General features: G+C 45.0%; 1 protein-coding gene across 1 annotated transcript; it reads left to right on the top strand.

Moving 5' to 3' along the window:
• Positions 1 to 2,510: 2,510 nt before the first annotated feature.
• On the top strand, positions 2,511 to 5,250 carry LOC129395772 (testis-specific Y-encoded protein 3). Its single transcript, XM_055107219.2, is given in 6 exon segments — positions 2,511 to 2,987; positions 3,595 to 3,672; positions 3,801 to 3,912; positions 4,014 to 4,159; positions 4,266 to 4,347; positions 5,041 to 5,250. Coding segments are annotated over 6 exon segments (918 nt in total). The 3' UTR covers positions 5,064 to 5,250.
• Positions 5,251 to 20,341: the final 15,091 nt, after the last annotated feature.

Genomic DNA, 20,341 nt, shown 5'->3' with positions numbered 1-20,341 from the left:
ATGCGTATCTGCGGAGCTGGTTCCTGCCGTGAGGAGGTCGGCAGCCCCATGCGCCGCGAACCCCTCTTAAGCACCTTGTGTTTCTGGGGTGAGCCTGCTGGAAACAGGCACCGAGAGCAGGGGTGGTTCAATGGCTGGTAATGGCATACAGATTCCTAGTCCTCCAGGCAAGTTCCCAGGGAAACGTGTCCTTAAAATTTGGGCTGTGCGCAAAGGGACCTTGGCACCGCGATTCTCCCTCGTCAGTGCTGGCCTTGGCTCCCCTTCCCTACCACGTGCTCCCAGGGCTGCTACAAGCGAGCTGCCCTCACAGCTGCAGGAATGTGGCCTCGGCTCCCACGCTGTCCCCCATCCCCTGCCTCCTGGCTGACCCCCACGCGCCTCCCACCTGGCTCCTCCCCCCAAACAGCCCCCATAGCCCCGAAGCCCGATGACTATCCCCTGTTGCCAGCCATCCCCAATCGGCAGCCGCAAGCATATTGCTCTGGCCCACAAGGCGGCGATGCTCTGTGGCCTGGGGCATTCACGGAGCCCAGCTCCAAGTGAAGGACCTCCAGCGAGTCCATTGACGGCCCCGGTGTGCTCGGTCCAGGGCCAGGCTGTGCCCGCTGGCCCTCCTTCTGCCACCCCACGTCGGGCTCCACCTCAACCACCACCTCCACCTCAGCCATGATGTTTTCCCCCTTCAGCACCGCCTTCTCTTCCAAGGCCGCCTCCTTGCTCTGTACCCCGGCCGTCCTCTCCAGCATTGCCTCCAGCTTCAACACGGTTTTCTCCTGGGTGCTCCCACAGACCCCGGGCCTGTGCAGCCCAGCCCAGCCCATGCCCCGCACCCACAGGCTCTGGGGGCCCGCTCCCCAGCAGACCCGCTCCCTGAAAGACCCACGGGCGTCGCCCTGCTGAGAACCTAGTCCCACACCTATGTGGACCCAGGTTTCCTGAGGAGCTCCGCTGGACCCGCAGATCCCGCACTGGCCAAAGGGCTCCGGTCCCCAGCAGGCTCAACTGCGCACAGGAGCTCGGGAGCGAGAGGCCCCGGCCCTGGGCTTGCAGAGCCCCACCAACAGGCACCGCAGCCGCTGCTGCGGGTGCGGAAGCCTCTGGGTCGTCAAGGCAGTGCACAACAGCGTGCGCGCAGGCCGACAATGGCCAACCCTGGCGGCTGGCCTCTGGTGTGCCCGGGACATAGGACAAGAGGCCCTTTGGAATGCTCCTTGGAGTACAGCATCCTCAGAGAGGAAGCATGGTACTCGGAGCCTCTATTTGCCTCGACCTGTGAGAGTGTGTGCCGGGGCTCTGGCCTCTACAGCAGATCAATTCCACCTAAGCACACGCAGGCGACTTTCCTCCCACGTGCCCGCCCTGATCACATCCAAAGGTAGATGAAGAAGAAGAAAGCAAGCTTGAAACTCTATACATTCCTAAAAGCATATCAGAAACTCACAAATAACAGTGAAATCAAAGAATGATCCCAGCCAATTCCATTACATACCTAGACTGAAATATGAAACTTCAAAGAAAAGACAGATTAGAACTTTGGGTTTGTAAAAATTTTCCTAAATAGATATAAGTATTGGTAACTTTGTCTCACTAGAAAACGTAAACAAAAATCCATGTTTTTCATGTTTGTAAATATACATAGTTTTATATCCATCAGTTATGACATGCAAGAAGTAATAAAGTGAAAGTACAATAAAATGATATATGGAACTTCCTCAGTCTTAAAATATTCCATGGAGACTGTCAATTTTATGAAAACTATAAAGAATGCTTCATGAAACTACATTGTACAGTGCCATTTACTATTTTACGTACATTTGAAATAATCAACAATTAAAGGGAATACATCAACATTATTTAATACGAATAACGTTATTTTTCTTGAGTAATCCTGTTGAAATTAAGGATTTTAAATAAAACATTAAAAACAAATTATATTGACTGCTTTCACCTTTGGATGAAATCATACTTGTGTATTTGTAGTAATGGGAAGCATAACTTTCTCCTCACAATTAATCTTTTATAAGGCAGGCGACTTTCCTCCCACGTGCCCGCCCCGATCACTTCCCCCAGGACACCCCTGCCGCCCTAGCCCCAGGAACCAGAGAGTTTTCTCTGGATCTGCAGTATTACTTCCGTACCATCTACCTGGCCTGCCTAACGAAGAGAGACGTTTCCTGTGTTCGTGACACATAGAGATGTTCATGGCTCGCCACCCTGAGGATGTCAGGGCACAGGGCTGCCATGCCCACAATTCCAAAGGCCACGCAGCCCGCGTGTGCCTGGATGCCTAGCTACCCGGCACAAGCTCCAAGGGCTTCTCGGAGGAGGCTTGGGCAGGGAAGGCGGGGGGTGGGGGGCTGGAGATGCAGGCCCGCCAGTGGCTGTGCCGCCCAGGGAGACGCCCACCGCCCTCCCATTGATTGGCCACGACGGGAGGAAGTCGGCCTGGGTGCGGCCCCTCGGCCCTTCGCGCGCAGTCCCTTAGGGGGCGCCTGGAAGCCCGGCGCATGCGCCCTGAGGGCTCGCTGAGCTACCGGGTGCCATAGAGGCTGCGGCAGGGTTCCTGTGGCGTGGGTCGGGCAGCACAGGCCTTGGTGCGTGCGAGTGCCGAGGAGGGCACCGCCTTCAGGATGGAGGCTGTACAGGAGGGGGCGGCCGGGGTGGAGAGTGAGCAGGCGGCTTTGGGGGAGGAGGCGGTGCTGCTGTTGGATGACATAATGGCGGAGGTGGAGGTGGTGGCGGAGGAGGAGGGCCTCGTGGAGCGGCAGGAGGAGGCCCAGCGGGCACAGCCTGGCCCTGGGCCCATGACCCCAGAGTCTGCACTGGAGGAGCTGCTGGCCGTTCAGGTGGAGCTGGAGCCGGTTAATGCCCAAGCCAGGAAGGCCTTTTCTCGGCAGCGGGAAAAGATGGAGCGGAGGCGCAAGCCCCACCTAGACCGCAGAGGCGCCGTCATCCAGAGCGTCCCTGGCTTCTGGGCCAATGTTGTATCCTTCTCAGTGTTTCTTCGGCCTTTCTAGTGGAGAGGTGCTCTCGGGGAAGTGTAAGTGACCGATGGGCAGCTCGGCGTCGATGTGACTCTTTGGGGAACAAAGGGGAGTTGCCACGGACAAATGTGGCTGCGGAAAGCCACAGCAGGCGTGGGTACTATTGTCCTGCAAGCGGCAGAGAAACCCTTGGTGATGCCGAGCAGCAGACGTTTGGGGCATCTTTTTGAAGAGCAGAAGCGAGTTCAGACCAGAAGAGGTTTTTCGGTGAAGCAAGCTATTTTTAAGGGAGTGTGATTGCTGCCCCTTGCTAGTCCGATCTGGGACTGGGCGTCTTCGGCTCTAAGCAGATTCTGCCACTCCTCAGACACCAGCAAGTCTCTGCAAATCGCACCTCCCCATGTCAGTGCAGTCAGCCTCAGAATCATACACCCTCTGTGAACACAGGAGGCCTTAGTTTACGGGGAGGGGGAGGTGAAAGGAGATCATACATGGAAGCAGATCTGAGAAATCCCCTACCCCAGCCTCTGGGTGCTCTTAGGCCTTCTTCCCTGTTGCTCGTCGCTTTCCCTTCCATCGTGTATAAAGTCTCTTTGACCTAAATCAGATTGCAAACCACCCCCAGATGTCAGCCCTGATCACTGACGAAGATGAAGACATGCTGAGCTACATGGTCAGCCTGGAGGTGAGGCCAGGAAGACTGAGGCTAGAGGGTTTAGCGGGGGAGGGTAAGGGAAATAATTCATTCCTGTAAGCAAGAGTGAGCACCTCACCCGAAAACGTATTTAAGCTTTCTCCACCTTGTCCTGACAGGTGGAAGAAGAGAAGCATCCTGTTCATCTCTGCAAGATCATGTTGTTCTTTCGGAGTAACCCCTACTTCCAGAATGAAGTGATTACCAAGGAATATCTGGTGAACATCACAGGTGACAGGTGGCTCCCAGGATGGGTAGTGGAAGGAAGATGGCGGGTGGATCATTGCCGACGTGATCCAGCCCCCTTCCCACAAAAACTCCTGTCTCTGTAGAATACAGGGCTTCTCATTCCACTCCAATTGAGTGGTATCCGTATTATGAAGTGGAGGCCTATCGCCGCAGACACCACAGCAGCAGCCTTAACTTCTTCAACTGGTTCTCTGACCACAACTTCGCAGGATCTAACAAGATTGCTGAGGTGAGTCCTCACTGGGAAACATGAGAAATGACCCCGTGTGTTCCCAGCTGCTTGGGTCACCTTTCTGAGCCCTGATGAGGCCTTTCCCGATTGAGTCCCCTGACAGATCCTATGTAAGGACCTGTGGCGCAATCCCCTGCAATACTACAAGAGGATGAAGCCACCTGAAGAGGGAACAGAGACGTCAGGTGAGCCGTTAGTTGGGACTGGAGCTGTTTGATGCCTAGTATAAGGGGGTTGATGCACCTGCCTATTCAGGGAGCCTGGGTGCTCATTTCAGAAATGTAGAAATTGAGGCTCCTTTGGTACATGTAGAAATTCCTTGAGAGGAAGACAGAGAGTGACAGAATCCAGGACGTTCATGGCATTGGGCTGAAAAGGCACATTAGAGACTTCACGCAAAGCAGGTGATAGCTGTGGAGTCTTAAGCCCAGTGAAGAATCGTCCATTTCCAGAATCAATGAGGAGTAAAGCTGAAAATCATTCAGTTCAGTCTGTGGCACTTGATTCCATGGCTGTGAACCCCTCCGGCAGTCATCCTACCAACCCCATAAGATTGGGCTCCCTGAATGTGCGTCCTGATCATCCTTGCCCCAAACCACAAAGGACTGTTTAGATTGATGGATTTCCTTAAGCTGTTGCCCCATCAGACTTCTGTGTGCTTTTAGGGTACAGTGCATCTTGTTAGCTGACTCCCCTCACAGACAATACTGGGAATGGGGCAGGGATTGCGCAGAACAGTTTGTAACACGTGGTAGGAGGAAGTTTAGGGGATCACAAATGGGGAAGGGATATCCTTTTCTCAGCGGGCCCCACAATTGAAACATTTCAAAGTATGGCTCAGAGAAAATGCGTTTTAACGTGAGTTTGTGTTTCTCTAGGGGACTCCCAGTTGTTGAGTTGAATATGATGGAGCATCAGATTTTACCTAATACAGCAGAACTCCTAAAAAGTTACAACAGTATGCAGGACGGCAGTACTCAGCATGGTCTTATGCACAGGAACTAAAGGAAAAAGAGATCGAGTCACCAGAAATCAGGAAGAGGGGGTAAATTTGGATTGTATGGAATGAAAAATAAACATTCTCAAGGATGTGTGATTCTGTGTCTGTGTGTGTGTGTGAGTGTGTCTTTGTGTTTGTGTGTGTGTGTATGTTTATCCACTTTATTCGGGTGTGCTAATGAATTGATCCATCCACGTGCTTTATTCTCTTCATGGAAATTACCAGTCTGCGTTGGAGCTGGGCCTCTAAAGTTGTAGAGTGAATGGGTGTGGGATGTGTTGGGATTCTTCCAACAGGACAGAGTGGGGGAGGTAAAAGCAAAAGACAGCTTAGTTGGAGGCTGACTTCATCCTATGGAAGCAGAGATAGTTCAAGGAATGGGGTTACTGGGTTTCCAGGTCCCAGTTTGCTGGGACCTCCAAAATCCTTCATTTTGAGTATCATCATACACAATAGATAAGCACAGGATGATGGAAATCTTAAAGTTCGCTTTCGTGTTGAATCCACATGTTCTTTTAAAGGTGAATGCATAATCCTTTTCTGGGACAATCAGCCTCTCAGGACTTCTGAAACATCAACGTGAGAAGAAATGGGCATGTCAGGTGTATGGAGGGACTGTGGGAAAGGTGACAGAGGCATGTGGGAAGGCATTCAGGATACACTTTTGGCATAGATGACTACGGGAAAAGACAAACTTACAGAAGTGAGGGGAAAGGGCGTGGATTAGTGGAATATAAGATTGTTGGAGAATCCATCCAGGGACTCTCTTGTCACTTGATGACCCTGGATATGGACACTCTTGTGGATGTTTACATCTTTAGTTGGGTTAAGCTTTTCTCCAAGATTCTATGTTAGGTGAGGAGCCCATAACGTATGTAGCTAACAACACTACGATTGCATTTTGTGCTCTTGCAAAGTCTAGTGAGTCTCTATATTCTCCCTCGTGATTGGCACTGCAGATTGTTTCTGGAGCCCAGGGCCCTTTAATTTTCTGTGGCCTCTTCAGCATACTTTGCCTAAGGTTTAGAATGTAAAGCGAATATAGTTGTAGAGTATGTGTTGCAAGCCTCACACAGGAGGACAAAACATACAGCTTTCATTCGCGAGTGGGAGGCTGCTTCCCAGGAACACCTGTGTCTATGCACAAGACAAGGGGTTGCCTCTGTCAAGGATGGGGCAGGAGGATTTCAGTGTCGGAGGCAGAACTTTCTTTCCTGTTCCCAGATGAAAGAGTTCCAACATGAGCATCCATGTTGACCACACGCTAATAGAGTGCTAACATTCCTGTCCCGTACAGACTCTGGTCAGCACAGCTTCTGTGAGAAGAGCTATGTTGTTTCAGGGAAGAGGGTTGGACAGTCAAAGTTCCTGAATCTGTTGTGGTGCCTTCAGTATGCATTCTACCCCTTCTGCTCGGTATCAAAGCAGTTGAGCTTTGAAAATCTATCGCCCGGTTTTGTCCCTGCTCCTATGCAGACAGCTGAAGCTGTGGAGCGGGAGTCTTGTCCTCCCTGACTACCGTCCCCCTGACCCACAAACACAGGAGAAACACGTTTTCTAAGCAAATTATTCTGAAAACAGTCGGAACTCTTTGGCCCCCTCAAGCTGCCCTCTATCCTACTGTGTGCATGTCAAAGACACTGTGGTCCAGTACGGTATCCGTATAGTGGCAACGGGGCAACAGATTGGTGTGTGCACTCTGCGCAACTCAGATTAGGAAACGTCTGGGGACTTGCCTATAATGAGGTCGTCTTAAAATGCGTTTCCCCAAATTTAATGCATAGGAAAATGTTGAGGAAAGGGTCTTGCAATGATTTTTCTAGGAGGTAAATAGATAAGAAAATGACCGTAAATGGATGCCAGGACTAGTTTTGGAGCTAGCCTGTTTTAAAGTGGTGGTAGGGGAGGAGCTTTTTCCAAGGCAGGCAGCAAACCAGGAACTGTCTACAATGGATGGGCGTGCCATGGGTTGGTGGCTCAGCCATATTGCCACCCCACCGAGTGAATGCAGCAGACTGGGCTTCTTCCTTGAATCCTACGTGCAATTCAGTCTAGTGATTTCACATGAGATCCCTTCTTCTGGTATTATCACAGATCGTGCTGAATTATAAAGGCTGTGTAACACTTCTTCCACTGAATATCCGTGCACGTGGGCCACAGATGCTAAGGGCACTGACAAATTTGCATTGTGCCTCAGTAACTCGGAAGCACATCTGTGATTTGTACCGACAGGGACTTGGTGTCTTTTCATGTTTAAACTACCACGTGTGTGTTTGTGGTTGTGTATGTTTATTTCTCTGTGCGAGTTTGTATATTTTCTCTGACTCCACCTAGGTCTCCGTGGTTCCGATATTTTTCCACACTCCCTGCGGCAATTTGCACATGCCTATCTCTACAACCATTGTAGACTTTGTATCTGTGTCTTTGAACATCTATCAGTCTCTCTCCCTTCCTTTTTTCCTTTCCTTCCTTTACACCCCTCCTTTCATCCTTCCCTTACTTCCCCAACACACGCTCTCCATCTGTATCGTCTGTCTTTCTATTCTCTATCTGGGTTTACTTTCTAATTCTGAATTCAAGGGCATTGAATTGAAAAGAAGCACTCTTTGTACTTTTATGTCTTTTAACTCATTTGGGGAATTTGGCGTGTTATTATTTACAGTGTTCTCTCTGCCCTTTCTCATTGTTCTCCCCAGCTGGGGCTGTTATTATGTGAAAGCTGGTTTCCTTCATCAGATCGCATAGGCTCTGATGATGTTTCGTTTATTTTGATTCTCCTCACACTACATAGTTTTAATTTACCTAATGTGACTGTTTTTTGTTTGTTTTCCGAGAATGGGTCTTACTCTGTCTTCTAGGTTGGACAGCAGCCCCACGATCTCAGCCCACTGCAGCCCAGGCACCACACACCCATGTGATCCTCTCAACTCAGACTCTCACACACCTGGCAGTACAGATGCATGCCACCCCTCCAAGCTATGTATCAATTAACTAAATACTTACTTTTTGAATGTGGGTCCATGTTGCCCCAGGCTCATCTGGAACTCCTGAGTGCAGGCAATCCTCCCACCTCAGCTTACCAAAGTGCTGGGATGACAGGTGTAACCCATGGACCTGCCATGGCTTTGTGTGTTTTACTTTTTTCTTCCTCCTCCTCACGTCTTGTTTTGAAACATGCACTGAAGGTTTCAATTCATGGACTATAGTCTCTGTGCCTGGAATTTCTATCTTTCAACTCATCATCAGCATTCATAGGGATTTTCATATATATATACACATATATAAAAATACATATATACGCACATATATACGTATATACATGTATATACGTATATATGCACATTTATATACGTATATACATGTATATATTATATATATACATGTACACAAATGTATTTATTTCTCAAGTTACCAAAAGGCTTGCATTCTTTCCTGTGTCATGAAAAAGACTTTGCTAGAAAAGAAAAGCACTGCTTTATAATACAATATTTTATTTGCATTTATTTTGTTAAGGCATTTTAAAAATTGTAGGTTTAATTAAAAAATGTCATATGAAATGATACATATTTACCACTTAAGGCGTGATGTTCAACAGGTCATATACATTCTGCATTGGATACATCCAGCCAATCAACATATGTGTGTCCTCACATAGTTGTCATTTTTGTGGTGAACAAACATGGCATGCACTGTATTCAAATATTTTTAGAGAAAGAATATGTTACCACTAGTTATAGTGAGCATGCTGAAGAAAATATTTTTAACCTATTCCTCCTTTATAACTAGAAGTATGAGTTCTTCATCCAGCATCTCGTCAGTGCACCCTCTTCACCGCAGTCTTTGGAGTCTTACTTCTCTGAAGTCCGCTTTTTTGATTTCATATAAGAATGAGATCACGTGCTATTTTCCTTTCTGATACCTGGCTTATGTCACTTAACAGAATGGCATGCACACATTCAACAGATTCCCATATTCAACATATTTCCATTGCGCATACGTGTTTTTGCTGCATTTTTTAATCCATTTATCAATGGAGGGACACTCAGATTGCTTCCGTATTTTGGCTACAGCAAAAACGTAATGAGTGCAGCAATAATTGCATGGGTGCACGCACCACTTCAACATACTGATCTGTGTACTAGTGGGCGTGCCCGGGTATTCTGATTTGCTGGATCATATAGTGGGTGGTTCTACTTGTAGATTTCTGAAGACTGTTTATACTTAAATAAGAGCCATAAAGCTTCTTTAATGCCAGCACTAATTTACATTCTCCCCAAAAGTGAGCAGGGAATTCGTTTTCTCTGCATCCTCACCAGAGATTAGGGTTTTCTTTTCTTTCTTTTTTGTTTGACTTTCGGATAATATGCATTCTGACTGAAGTGAGAAGAAATCTCATTGTGTTTTTGATTTGCATTTTCGTGATGGATTGGGGATACTGAGGACCTTTTAGTGTGTCTTCTGGGCAACTGTATGTCTCAGTTTCACAAATGAGTCTTCGCAGCCTTCGCCCATTTGTTTTCATGCTATTGAGTTGTTGGGAGTTCCTTCTGTACTGTGACTATTCAATCATTGCTCCCATCCTGTAGGATGTCCCTTCTGTATGTTGAGTTTACTATGGTGTGGTGAAGCACTTTAGTTTGCTATGATTCCATTCTCTGTTTTTGATGGTGTTTACTGTGTTCTGGCAGTCACTTTGAGACCATCATTGCACACACGGACGCCATGGAGCTTCTTCCTTGTGATCTCTTCTGCTATTTTTATCGTTTCAGATCTGACACTGGAGTTTGGTGATAAATAATCCACTTGTAAAATCCTTTGTGTGGCTATTCACATTTCCCCAACCTAGTTTATAGAAGATACTTGATTTTGCATTGGGCGTTCTTGCTTCTTTGGGTAAAGGCGGTGAGATGCAAATGCAGTGACTTAGTTCTGGGCTCCTGTTGTTTTTCCTGAGCTCTAGTCTCTGCTTTTCTGCCAGTGCTATTGTATTTTGGTACAAAAAGTTTTGTAGTAGTATATCATGAAGTTAGGTAGTGTGGTGGCTCCAGCTTTGTGCTTTTTACTGGATTGCTCTGGGTATTCAGGATCTTCTGCCATTTCATAGCAAATTTGGGATTCCTAGATTGTTTTTCTAAGAAGATTGTGTCATTGATATTTTTACAGGGGTTGTATAGAATCTGAGGATGCCTCAGGTAGTAGTGATGTCAATGCCGTTTAGACAATGTGCGTGTTTGTGTGCACATGCTCAGGGCCAAGAGACACTGGGTGTCCTCACCAATACTGAGGTGGGCCTTAATATCCAGGCAGATTGCCTTCTGGAAACACACAGAATGTCCTGTTCTGTTTTGCCGTCTCTTCACATTTCCTCCCCTGTGAGCCCTGTGTGGTCCTCCAGATTCCCTGTGCGGTGGCCTGCCTTTTTTGGGGTGGGGAGTTGGTGGGTGAATGAGGATGGCGGAGGGAAGCAAGCATGTCAGTGGAGCGTGGTGTCATCCAAACGGTACTTAGCAGGCCTGGGAGAGTCATTCTGGGAGGACGCAGACCTAGACAGGCCTCAGGTGGGCATCTGTGTGGAGGGTGAGAGATCCCTGGTTGAGCCCAAACTGAACCCCAGGTAGAAGCAAGCCTCAGGACAGGGAAGTAGCTAGCAAGGGATGATGAGGCAGCTATCCCTTGATCCTGGCTTCCCACCCATTGACCTTAGCTGCTTATGCCTATTAAGCAGATTACGGTTCCCCCATCGTGAAATGTGGGTACCACAGTTCCCTGATGGGCATTTCTCCACCAGCCCATGATGGCCTGAGTTTCCTTACTGCAGTCTCCTCCCTGAGCCTTGGCTTCTCTATGTGTGTCCTACCTCCAGGACCCACAGGCCTCTCAACCCCCAGCCCTGGGCTGCTTCTCTAGCCTCTTCTCTGTTCCCTCTCTGAGGGCCTAACTCCCTTGGGTAGTGCTGCAGAATATAGAGCCACAGGCCCTGGCTGATGATCTGGTGGACTGGGCAAATTGGCCGTGACAGGTCAGGTTCTGGTTCAAAGCCAATTCCTCCGATGCCAAGGAATGTCGAAGAAGGTCCTTTGCGATGATGCCCCATAGCTGCCCCACCTCAGCAATCGTGCCGTAACCTGGGCCGTCACAGTCAGACAACCAGCTGAAGAAGCTCAGGCAGTGACCTGCGGGAAACTCGGGCTTTCACTTGCATGACCCTGGAACCACTGGACTGCAGTGGAGCCAGTCGCCCTGTATCTTGGAGGGAGACGAGTCAGGAAGGCTCACGCCAGGCCCAGCTTCCGAGGTACTACCCCCTCTACTCCTCATGGAGGATGCCAATGCAATACTCCTTAGTCATCACTTTGTTTCCGAAGTAAATGTTGTGATGAAAGGCAAACTTCTTCCTACCACTTGTATTCAGGGTGGCCGAGTTCCTCCACCTGCCTGTCCAAGAAGGAGAAACAGGGCTGTGAAGGGGCAATTTCATCTAGGTGGGCTGAGGTGGCATTCTAGCTGGGGTGAAGCATGCGTTTCCCCTTCCCAGCTTTCCCGCTGAGACACACCTGAGCCCCAGAAGGACCTCAACCAGACCAGGACCGTAGCACCCTCCCCCAGACCCAGGCTTTCCATCCTGACCTGCAAATCCAACATGCAGCTTTGAAGGACTTTCTCATGGTTTCTGAGCTCCTTGCTCTCACCAGAAAGAATCAGAACTTTTAAAGTGTTCTTTACGCCAACTTAAATTTTTCATTTGGACTACCTCATGTTTTGGATGAGGCATGTATTTTTACATTTATTTTCACCCTTATTGTACCTCTATGATAAACTGCTTGCTTACATTCATACCATAATTATGTCTCAGGTTACTTGTCTGTTCCTAAAGATTCACTGAAACAAAGAATTGTATATATGCTTGTATCTTTCAGCAGCCGTATGTCAGATAGCACTGCACATTACTGCAGACATCGCATATACAGGTCCAAAGGTAGATGAAGAAGAAGAAAGCAAGCTTGAAACTCTATACATTCCTAAAAGCATATCAGAAACTCACAAATAACAGTGAAATCAAAGAATGATCCCAGCCAATTCCATTACATACCTAGACTGAAATATGAAACTTCAAAGAAAAGACAGATTAGAACTTTGGGTTTGTAAAAATTTTCCTATATAGAAAAAATTATTGGTAACTTTGTCTCACTAGAACACATAAACATAAACAAAAATCCATGCTTTGCATATGTGTAAATATACATAGTTTTATTTCCATCAGTTATGACATGCAAGCAAGTAGTAAAGTGAAAGTACAATAAAATGATATATGGAATTTTCTCAGTCTCAAAATATTCCATGGAGACTATCAATTTTATGAAAACCACAAAGAATGCTTCATGAAACTACATTATACAGTGCCATTTAGTATTTTACTTACATTTTAAATAATCAACAATTAAAGGGAATACATCAACATTATTTATTACGAATACCGTTAATTTCCTTTAGTAATCCTATTGAAATTAAGTATTTTAAATAAAACATTAAAAACAAATTATATTGACTGATTTCAGCTTTGGATGAAATCATTCTTGTGTATTTGTACTAATGGGAAGTATAACTTTCTCCTCACAATTAATCTTTTATAACATCGGTGTTACTGTTTTCTCTGACACCACCATTGTGAGATCGCACAGGTTTACTGCATGCATGCTTTACATGCCTCCAGAGAGTAGGCTTCAAATATATGAAAAATTATATTTATGAAAAAATTCTAGGAAAGGGAATGGTGAAATGGGAGAGAATTTCTATCTTGTTAACTGTTGGTCACTGGATTTGTATATACTTGGATATAGACACATATTGGCACACTGTGAGTCTGCCCATGTACATATACACTTATATGAGAAACCCATAATATATGGGTTGTGTAATCTTTTAATTAATCCACAATTGTATATGTGTGAAATTAGATAAGTGGTTACCTTTTCTTTACTCAATTTGATGGAAAACCAAAACAATCTGTCAACCTTCATTTCAATTAATCCAATACCGTTAACTGCTGGTAGCTTCATTCTCCTTGTTCTCTTACGGCAACCGGAAAGTTAATTCTTGCTCTAATTTTGATTTCAAGCTGCGATCAACAAGAATGTCACCTTGCTGTGGATTGTGACCTCTGACTCCACCTCTGTCTTCCTTTTGCAGTCCTACCTTTGCATAGGTAACAAACTTTGTACATGGATAAAAGGATAAAAGTTCAGTGAAATGTCAAGCCATGCTGTGGAATGTTCCATAGCTTCTATATCTCTAATTGTCCTTTGATGTTATAGAGGCAAGAAAAATAATTCAATGTTTTTCTTAGTATCTAGTCCACTGCACTCTTTCTTCATAATACTGCAAACAAGGCACTGACATGTCAGCGTGGCTGGACGTCTCAAAATCTCTTCTCATTAATTACCATTATGTTAATCACTGTTGCCCACAACTGGAATTGGACTGTGAAATCCCCTGGTGGGAATTGCTATAATGGCTCAAACTACTGGAATGACTATCTTTTTTTACCTGAAAATATCTGATGAGCATAGACATATGCTATATACAGGAACATATTGTACATTAACAACATACCATCACTGCCACTCAATAATAGGTATCCCAGAACTTTGAGCCAAACTGAGCTCAGGTGCTCCCACAAACCAAGCTTTTCCCTCCACAGATTTCTTATGTCAAAAAGCCACAATTCCAGGCCAGGCTTCGTGGCTCTTGTTGTAATTTCTACATTTTGGGAGGCCGAGGTTGGTGGGTCACTTGAGGTCAGGAGTTCGAGACCAGCATGGGCAACATGGCAAAAACCTGTCTCTACCAAAAATACAAAAATTAGCCAGACCTAGTGGCACTTTCCTGTGGTCCCAGCTACTTGGGAGGCTGAGGTAGGAGAACCGCCTGAATATGGGTGGCAGAGATTGTATAGTAAGCCAAGATCAGACTACTGCATTCCATCCTGGATGTCACAGCGAGATCATGACTGAAAAAAGAAAAAAAATAAAGGCAACTCCACTCATCCACTGGCTTAGGTAAAAAATACTGGAGTTGGCTGGGCTCGGTGGCTCACACCTGTATTCCCAGCACTTTGGATTTTGGGAAGCTGAGTCGGGCGGGTCACCTGAGATCTGTAGTAGGAGAGCAGCCTGGCCAACATGGTGAAGCCTGGCTTCTACTAAAAATACAAAACATTACCTGAGCGTGGTGATGCATGCTTGTCATCCCAGCTACTGCAGAGGCTGAGCCTGGGAGGCGGAGGATGTGTTGAGCTGAGATCCTGCCACTGCACTCCCTCCTGGTCTACAGAGCGAGAGTACCCTGTGACAAACAAAGGTGAAGAGAACAAGAAAAAAAATTAGAAAAATAATACCCACTGCAAAAGTTTGCCACAGAAAAGATTAAACATTTCACCAACTTCTATCTTCTATCATGGAAGCCAAGGTTATTTGGACCAAACCTCCTGTCTTAGTTCATTTCCATGCTGCTGAAGAAGACATACCTGAAACTGGGAATAAAAGGAGGTTTAATTGGACTTCCAGTTCCACATGGCTGTGGAAGCCTCAGAATCATGGTATACGAATAAAGGCACTTCTTACATGGCAATGCCAAGAGAGAATGAGGAAGAACTTAAAGCGGAAACCCCTGAAAAACCCATCAGATCTTGTGAGACTTCTTCACTGTCACAAGAATAGCATGAGAAAGACCAACCCCCGTGATTCAATTACCCCCCCCGGGTCCCACCCACAACACGAGAGAATTCTGGGAGATAGAATTGAAGCTGAGATTTGAATGGAGACACACCAAACCATGTCACTTCCCAAACAATTAAAAATTCCCAATAGAAGAAGCATTAATTATATCAAAAAGTGGTGGACCAAGAAGGAACTATTAGCCTCATATCTCAAGAAAGACTCTAGTCAAGGCCTAGGGACTACTCATGAAAAGAGTTTAATAGCCGACTCTCTCGCAGTGGATCTGGATTCCACCGGACTGTATCTTCACAGTGAGGGTGAAACAGAAGCAAACCCATTCCTATTTCCAAGCTCAAGGAACTTTGGTCAAAGTTCTCTTGGAGCTGAGCAGAACAAGGAGGCAAACAGAAGAAATTTGTGTCCCTGAGAAGTCATGGCCACAGGCTGGCTATCACACAGATTGTCAAGCCTGTTCCATATTGCATGGGTATTACAGAAAATCTCAAAACAGAAATTTGTGTGTGGGTTGTCCCAGAGTAGCAGGATCTGGCAGAAGGAAATTTCCTTCTAACCCTCAAAGAATCCACAGAAATCTTGTTACATATGGGATTTTACCATTTGCTTCATGAATGAGAATGGCCTTAATTTTCATATCTTTTTCTACACTCAGTTTATGTCTTGTTGGCATCAAAGTTCTGCTTGCCTCACACAATGAGTTTAGGATTTTCCCTTTTTTATTCTATAGAATTCTTCATGTATATTGAAATGCTCTGCCTGGGGAAAAAGTCCGAGCCTAGTGTTTTATCTCTAGGAACAATCCTTTATTTCCTTGAACATTTACGAGACTATTCAGATTATATATGTCTTCTTGTATCAATTTTATGAAGCTATATACATAGCTTATATTTATATATGTATAAATGTAAGATACAAATATAAAAATTATATATAAATATGAAAATATATATAGAGAGCTATATATATGTCTATATATATATAGACAGATTATAAATATCTGTCAATTTGATTTCAGTTTTGAAATTTGTAGGTTAAGGTGTTAAGGATATTTCCTTATTAGCTTCTTAATCTATGCTGTATCTATGGTTGTGTACCTTTTAAATTCTTAGTTTTATCAATGTTTTCTGCCTTTTTTTCTAAACTTGACTGACGGTTGCATCATTTATTATATTTCTCCAACAACCAAAGGTTAGCTTTGTATGTTTTACTAATTTTGTCTACATCATTATTCCCACACTTTAGTTTTTCAGAATTGATTCTGTTGTTTCTTTTCTCATTCTTTATTGAAATATCTAGTACATTAATTTTCAAGTTATTAGAGAAATCTTTTTCTGTAAACTCCTATTGTAATATCACTTTTCTTGCTACTCACAAATTTAATCTTTAATATTGGCGGTATCATTAAGTTCTAAGTACATTTCAATTCCTAGTATGATAATCTATGCATTGCTGAGAAATAGTGTTTATAATTTTGTTGTTCTATTTCCACTTAATTTTATTTTTACTTCTGCTAACTCAATTGAAAATTCTTTACTAGTTTTTAAAATCCTTCAACCGAAGAGACAGAGGTTGCAGTGAGCTGAGATCAGGCCACTGCATTCCAGACTGAGTGACAGAGTGGAACGAGATTTCAAAACAAAATAAAACAAAACAAAACAGGCACTGGAAATATAATAAAATACATAAATGTGGGATGTAATATGTAATTGTGATAAAATAAACTGGATTTTTTGTATAAGTTATACATATAAATGTAATGACAAGACATTGATAAGACAACTCATGGTCTTATCTGAATACTTAGTGTCTTCATGTAACATATGTCCCTTAGGATAGTTACAGTCCATTTTCTTTCCAGGAGAGACAGATGAGAATGCAGAAATGTTAAAGTGCAAGTGACAGAAGCTTCCAGCTATGCCCACCTGTAACCTGACATAGACAGTTCCACTGTTTGCTTCATTAATCACGCCAAAGGCTCTGATGCAAATGTGGTACAGAGTCACATGTTTTTGTATCTACATGATAGAAACTATAACTTCATCTCTATATAAAAGGGTACACAGCATATGCCTCAATGATAAATATAAGTGAATCATTGATCAGTAGGAATCCATTTTAAAAGTCTTTCATAACAGAACAAAATCCCTGAAAACATTTTCTTCTCATTCTCTGAGTTTTCTTACATGGCTTATGAATCTCTAGCCATACTCAAGAGATAGTATGCTGCTCTTCCAACAAATTATTCATTGTATATAATTCCTGGAATCTAATAACAGTACCTTTACACCTCAGGGTTTAAAATGACTCCAACCTTTTTCTGTTTCTCCAATTATAATAACTTTTTTAAGGTTGAATTTTCAGTAATTTTTTGTAGTAATATTTTTGAAGATATTTGACCAGGATGATTTGCTTATATAGCTATCTGACTTCTCCCTTTCTTCTGAATCATATTTTATTACCCACCTATTAGATCTAAGTTTAAGAAGTTGGAATAGGGATTTAAATCTAAGTTCTACATTTGAATTTACAGGAGTCAGCGAGTCCAGGAAGTGCCTTTATGCACAGACCAATATCTGGGAATGGCACTAGGGGACAAATAAGCTTTACCAGTCTCAAAACCCTGGCTACTACAGTGAATCCACCCTTCTGCTGGATCTTATCTACTTCAGCAAAACAAGGCCACCCACTAAACCAGGCCCTTGTACTTTGGGTGGAAACTCCTAAGTCCTCTAGTCTCCTCAAACAGACAGCCAAGCTGCCAATTTCCACAATAATAATTTCTATAGCACTGAGTCTTTGCTAGCCTTGTAACTATAGCTACTGATGCTACAGTCTTGTCCCTGTATGATAAAACACCAGAGCAACAGAAACAAAAATATTGACTGAAGCCTTCTAAAATCTCTCTAAATATATCTTCAATAAATATGTTTTTATTTTACAGAACGACTGCTTTCAACTTCCTGAACTAACGCTTGGCCTTCGCTAGTTTTCATTGTGGAAATTCATTCAAATGTGTACATTTAACATGAAAGTCAATAGAGAATTTCATATGTCAGCAATTAAAATTTTCAAAATGATGCAAAATACAAATGTGAAACTGTATTTGTGAAATTTACCATTCATTGAAATTTTATTTTCATACCTGCCCAGGCACAGAATTTTTTATAACTGTCTGCATGTTCTCCTCATGTGGGGGAAAAACAGCACCAGCCGGCACGGGAATCCTTTGAAGTTGGAGGGAGAGGTTGCAGTGATCTGAGAGTTTGCCCCTTCACTGCAGCCTAGATGACACAGTGAGACTCCAACTGAAAACAAACACACACACACACACACACACATACATCCCAAAAATTGATAAATAAAAAAAAATCCGTATTCGAAAACATGCTAACAAGCTAACTCCCATATCTAACACACACACCCACACACACACCCACACACACACACACACACACACACAATTCCTTGAAAACGAAAGTTCCACAAGGGCGAAACAAGAAAACAAATTTAACACCCCCCATAGAAAGTACAAAGAGTAACCTCAAAAGAACTGCAGGGGGAAACAATTCAAAATTTACAACTATCTACCCTAAAAGAAGCTGAAAGTCCCTCAAAACTTTCCAGAGGCCATGTCCTTGTATTACAAAAATGATCATAAAAACTGGCAGGAGTAGAAGAATAAAAATGCATCTTAAAACTTGCTAAAAACATCAAGTCTCCCATAAGAATTGTAATGGAAAATGGATCAGTCGGCAGTGTTTTCCATACAGTTATGAACTAATTATATTTCTTCATATATAAATTTGTTTTTTCAATATTCTAAGGAATTAACTTTTATGTTAATAGTAGGTGATGTAAGAAAGCAGGTCTTTATCAAGACAACTGGCACTGGATGTCCACACCATTACTCAGGTGGGCCTTTATTCCCAGCGAGGTTCCCTCCCTGGACACACACTGAAGGTCCCCAGCCATTTGGCAATCTCTTCACATTCCCAGCCTGGGAGGTAGCCCTAAAATACATGTACGTGAAGAAAATAAAACGTTGCCTCACACTGGAGCCCAGTGTGGTCCTCCAGATTCCGTGGGAGGTGGACAAACATATGTGGGAAGGCAGGGCAGTGGGAGTGAGGATGGCAGAGAGGATAACACATGTCACGGCAGCCGGGTTCATGGAAACAAAACATGAGTGGCCTGGGAGAAACACTGTGAAAGGACATAGACCTAGGTGGGCCTCAGGTGGCCATCCTTCTGGAGAAAACGGGGGCTCTGGTTGATCTCAAAATGAGCCCCAGGTGGCAGCAGGTCTTACCGCAGGGCAGGGAGCTGGCGAGTGATGATGAGACAGCTATCCCTTTAGCCCTGCTTGTCACCCGCTGACTTTAGCCATATATGCATCATAGTGGCTTAAGGTGCCCCAATCCTGAAATGTGGGTGTTACATGTCCCTGATGGGTCTCTCTCCCCCAACCCATGGATTGCCTGGGATTGCCCACTGCAGTCTCCTCCAGGATCCTTGGGTTCTCCATGTGGGGCCCAGATCCAGGTCAAACGGCCTCTCAGTTCCCAGTCCTTCCCAGCCCTAGGCTGCTCGCCTGGCCCCCTCTCTGTTCCGCCTCTAAGGCTGACCCTCTCTCCATGGGATAGAACTGCAATAGATTGAGCCACAGGCCCTGGCTGATGATCTAGGGGACTGCAGAAGTGGGTCCAGGACAGTTCAGGTGACAGTTTAAAGCCAATTCCCCAGAGACCAAGGAATGACCAGCTAGGTCCTTTCCCATGATGCCTCACCGCGAAGCCCACCTCAGCAATCCTGCCAAAACCCGGGCAGTCATGTTCAGCCAAACAGCTGAATAAGCTCAGGTAGGAGGTGTACTGCCTGCAGCTGGAGGCTTGACCTTCGTGATCCCAGAACCGCTGGACTGCAGTGGAATGAGACACCCTGTAGCCTGCAGGGAGAGGAGTCAGGAAGGTTCATGCCAGTCCCAGCCTCCCACACACCAGCTCCCCTACCATGCTGGGAGGCATTCCTTACCGAGGATGCCAACAAAGTGCTCCTTCATGATGATTTCACTGTGGAAATAAAGGTTGGGATGAAAGGAAATCATCCTGCCACCGGTAACCGGGATGGTTGAGTTCCTCCACCAGCCGGATCAAGGAGAAAGAGGATGGATTCAATGGGACCATGTCAACTAGCTGGGCTGAGATGGCCTACTAGCTGTAGTGAACCATGAGTTTCCCTTCCCAGCTCTCCCACTGAGACAACCCTGGTCCCCAGGGGGACCTCAAACTGACTCAGACACTGGACTCCTCCCACAGACCCAGGCTCCCCAGCCTGACCTGCAAATCCATCATGTAGCAAAGCAGGACTTCCGCATGCTTTCTGAACCACGCCAACATCTCGTGTGCCAAACAATCTACCTCTGCGCAAGAACTCTCAAGAGGATTG

This window comes from Pan paniscus, chromosome Y, assembly GCF_029289425.2.
Source record: "Pan paniscus chromosome Y, NHGRI_mPanPan1-v2.0_pri, whole genome shotgun sequence".
Taxonomy (NCBI): domain Eukaryota; kingdom Metazoa; phylum Chordata; class Mammalia; order Primates; family Hominidae; genus Pan; species Pan paniscus.
The sequence above is the reverse complement of the archived record's forward strand: the minus strand, read 5'-3'. Positions and strand labels throughout refer to the sequence as shown.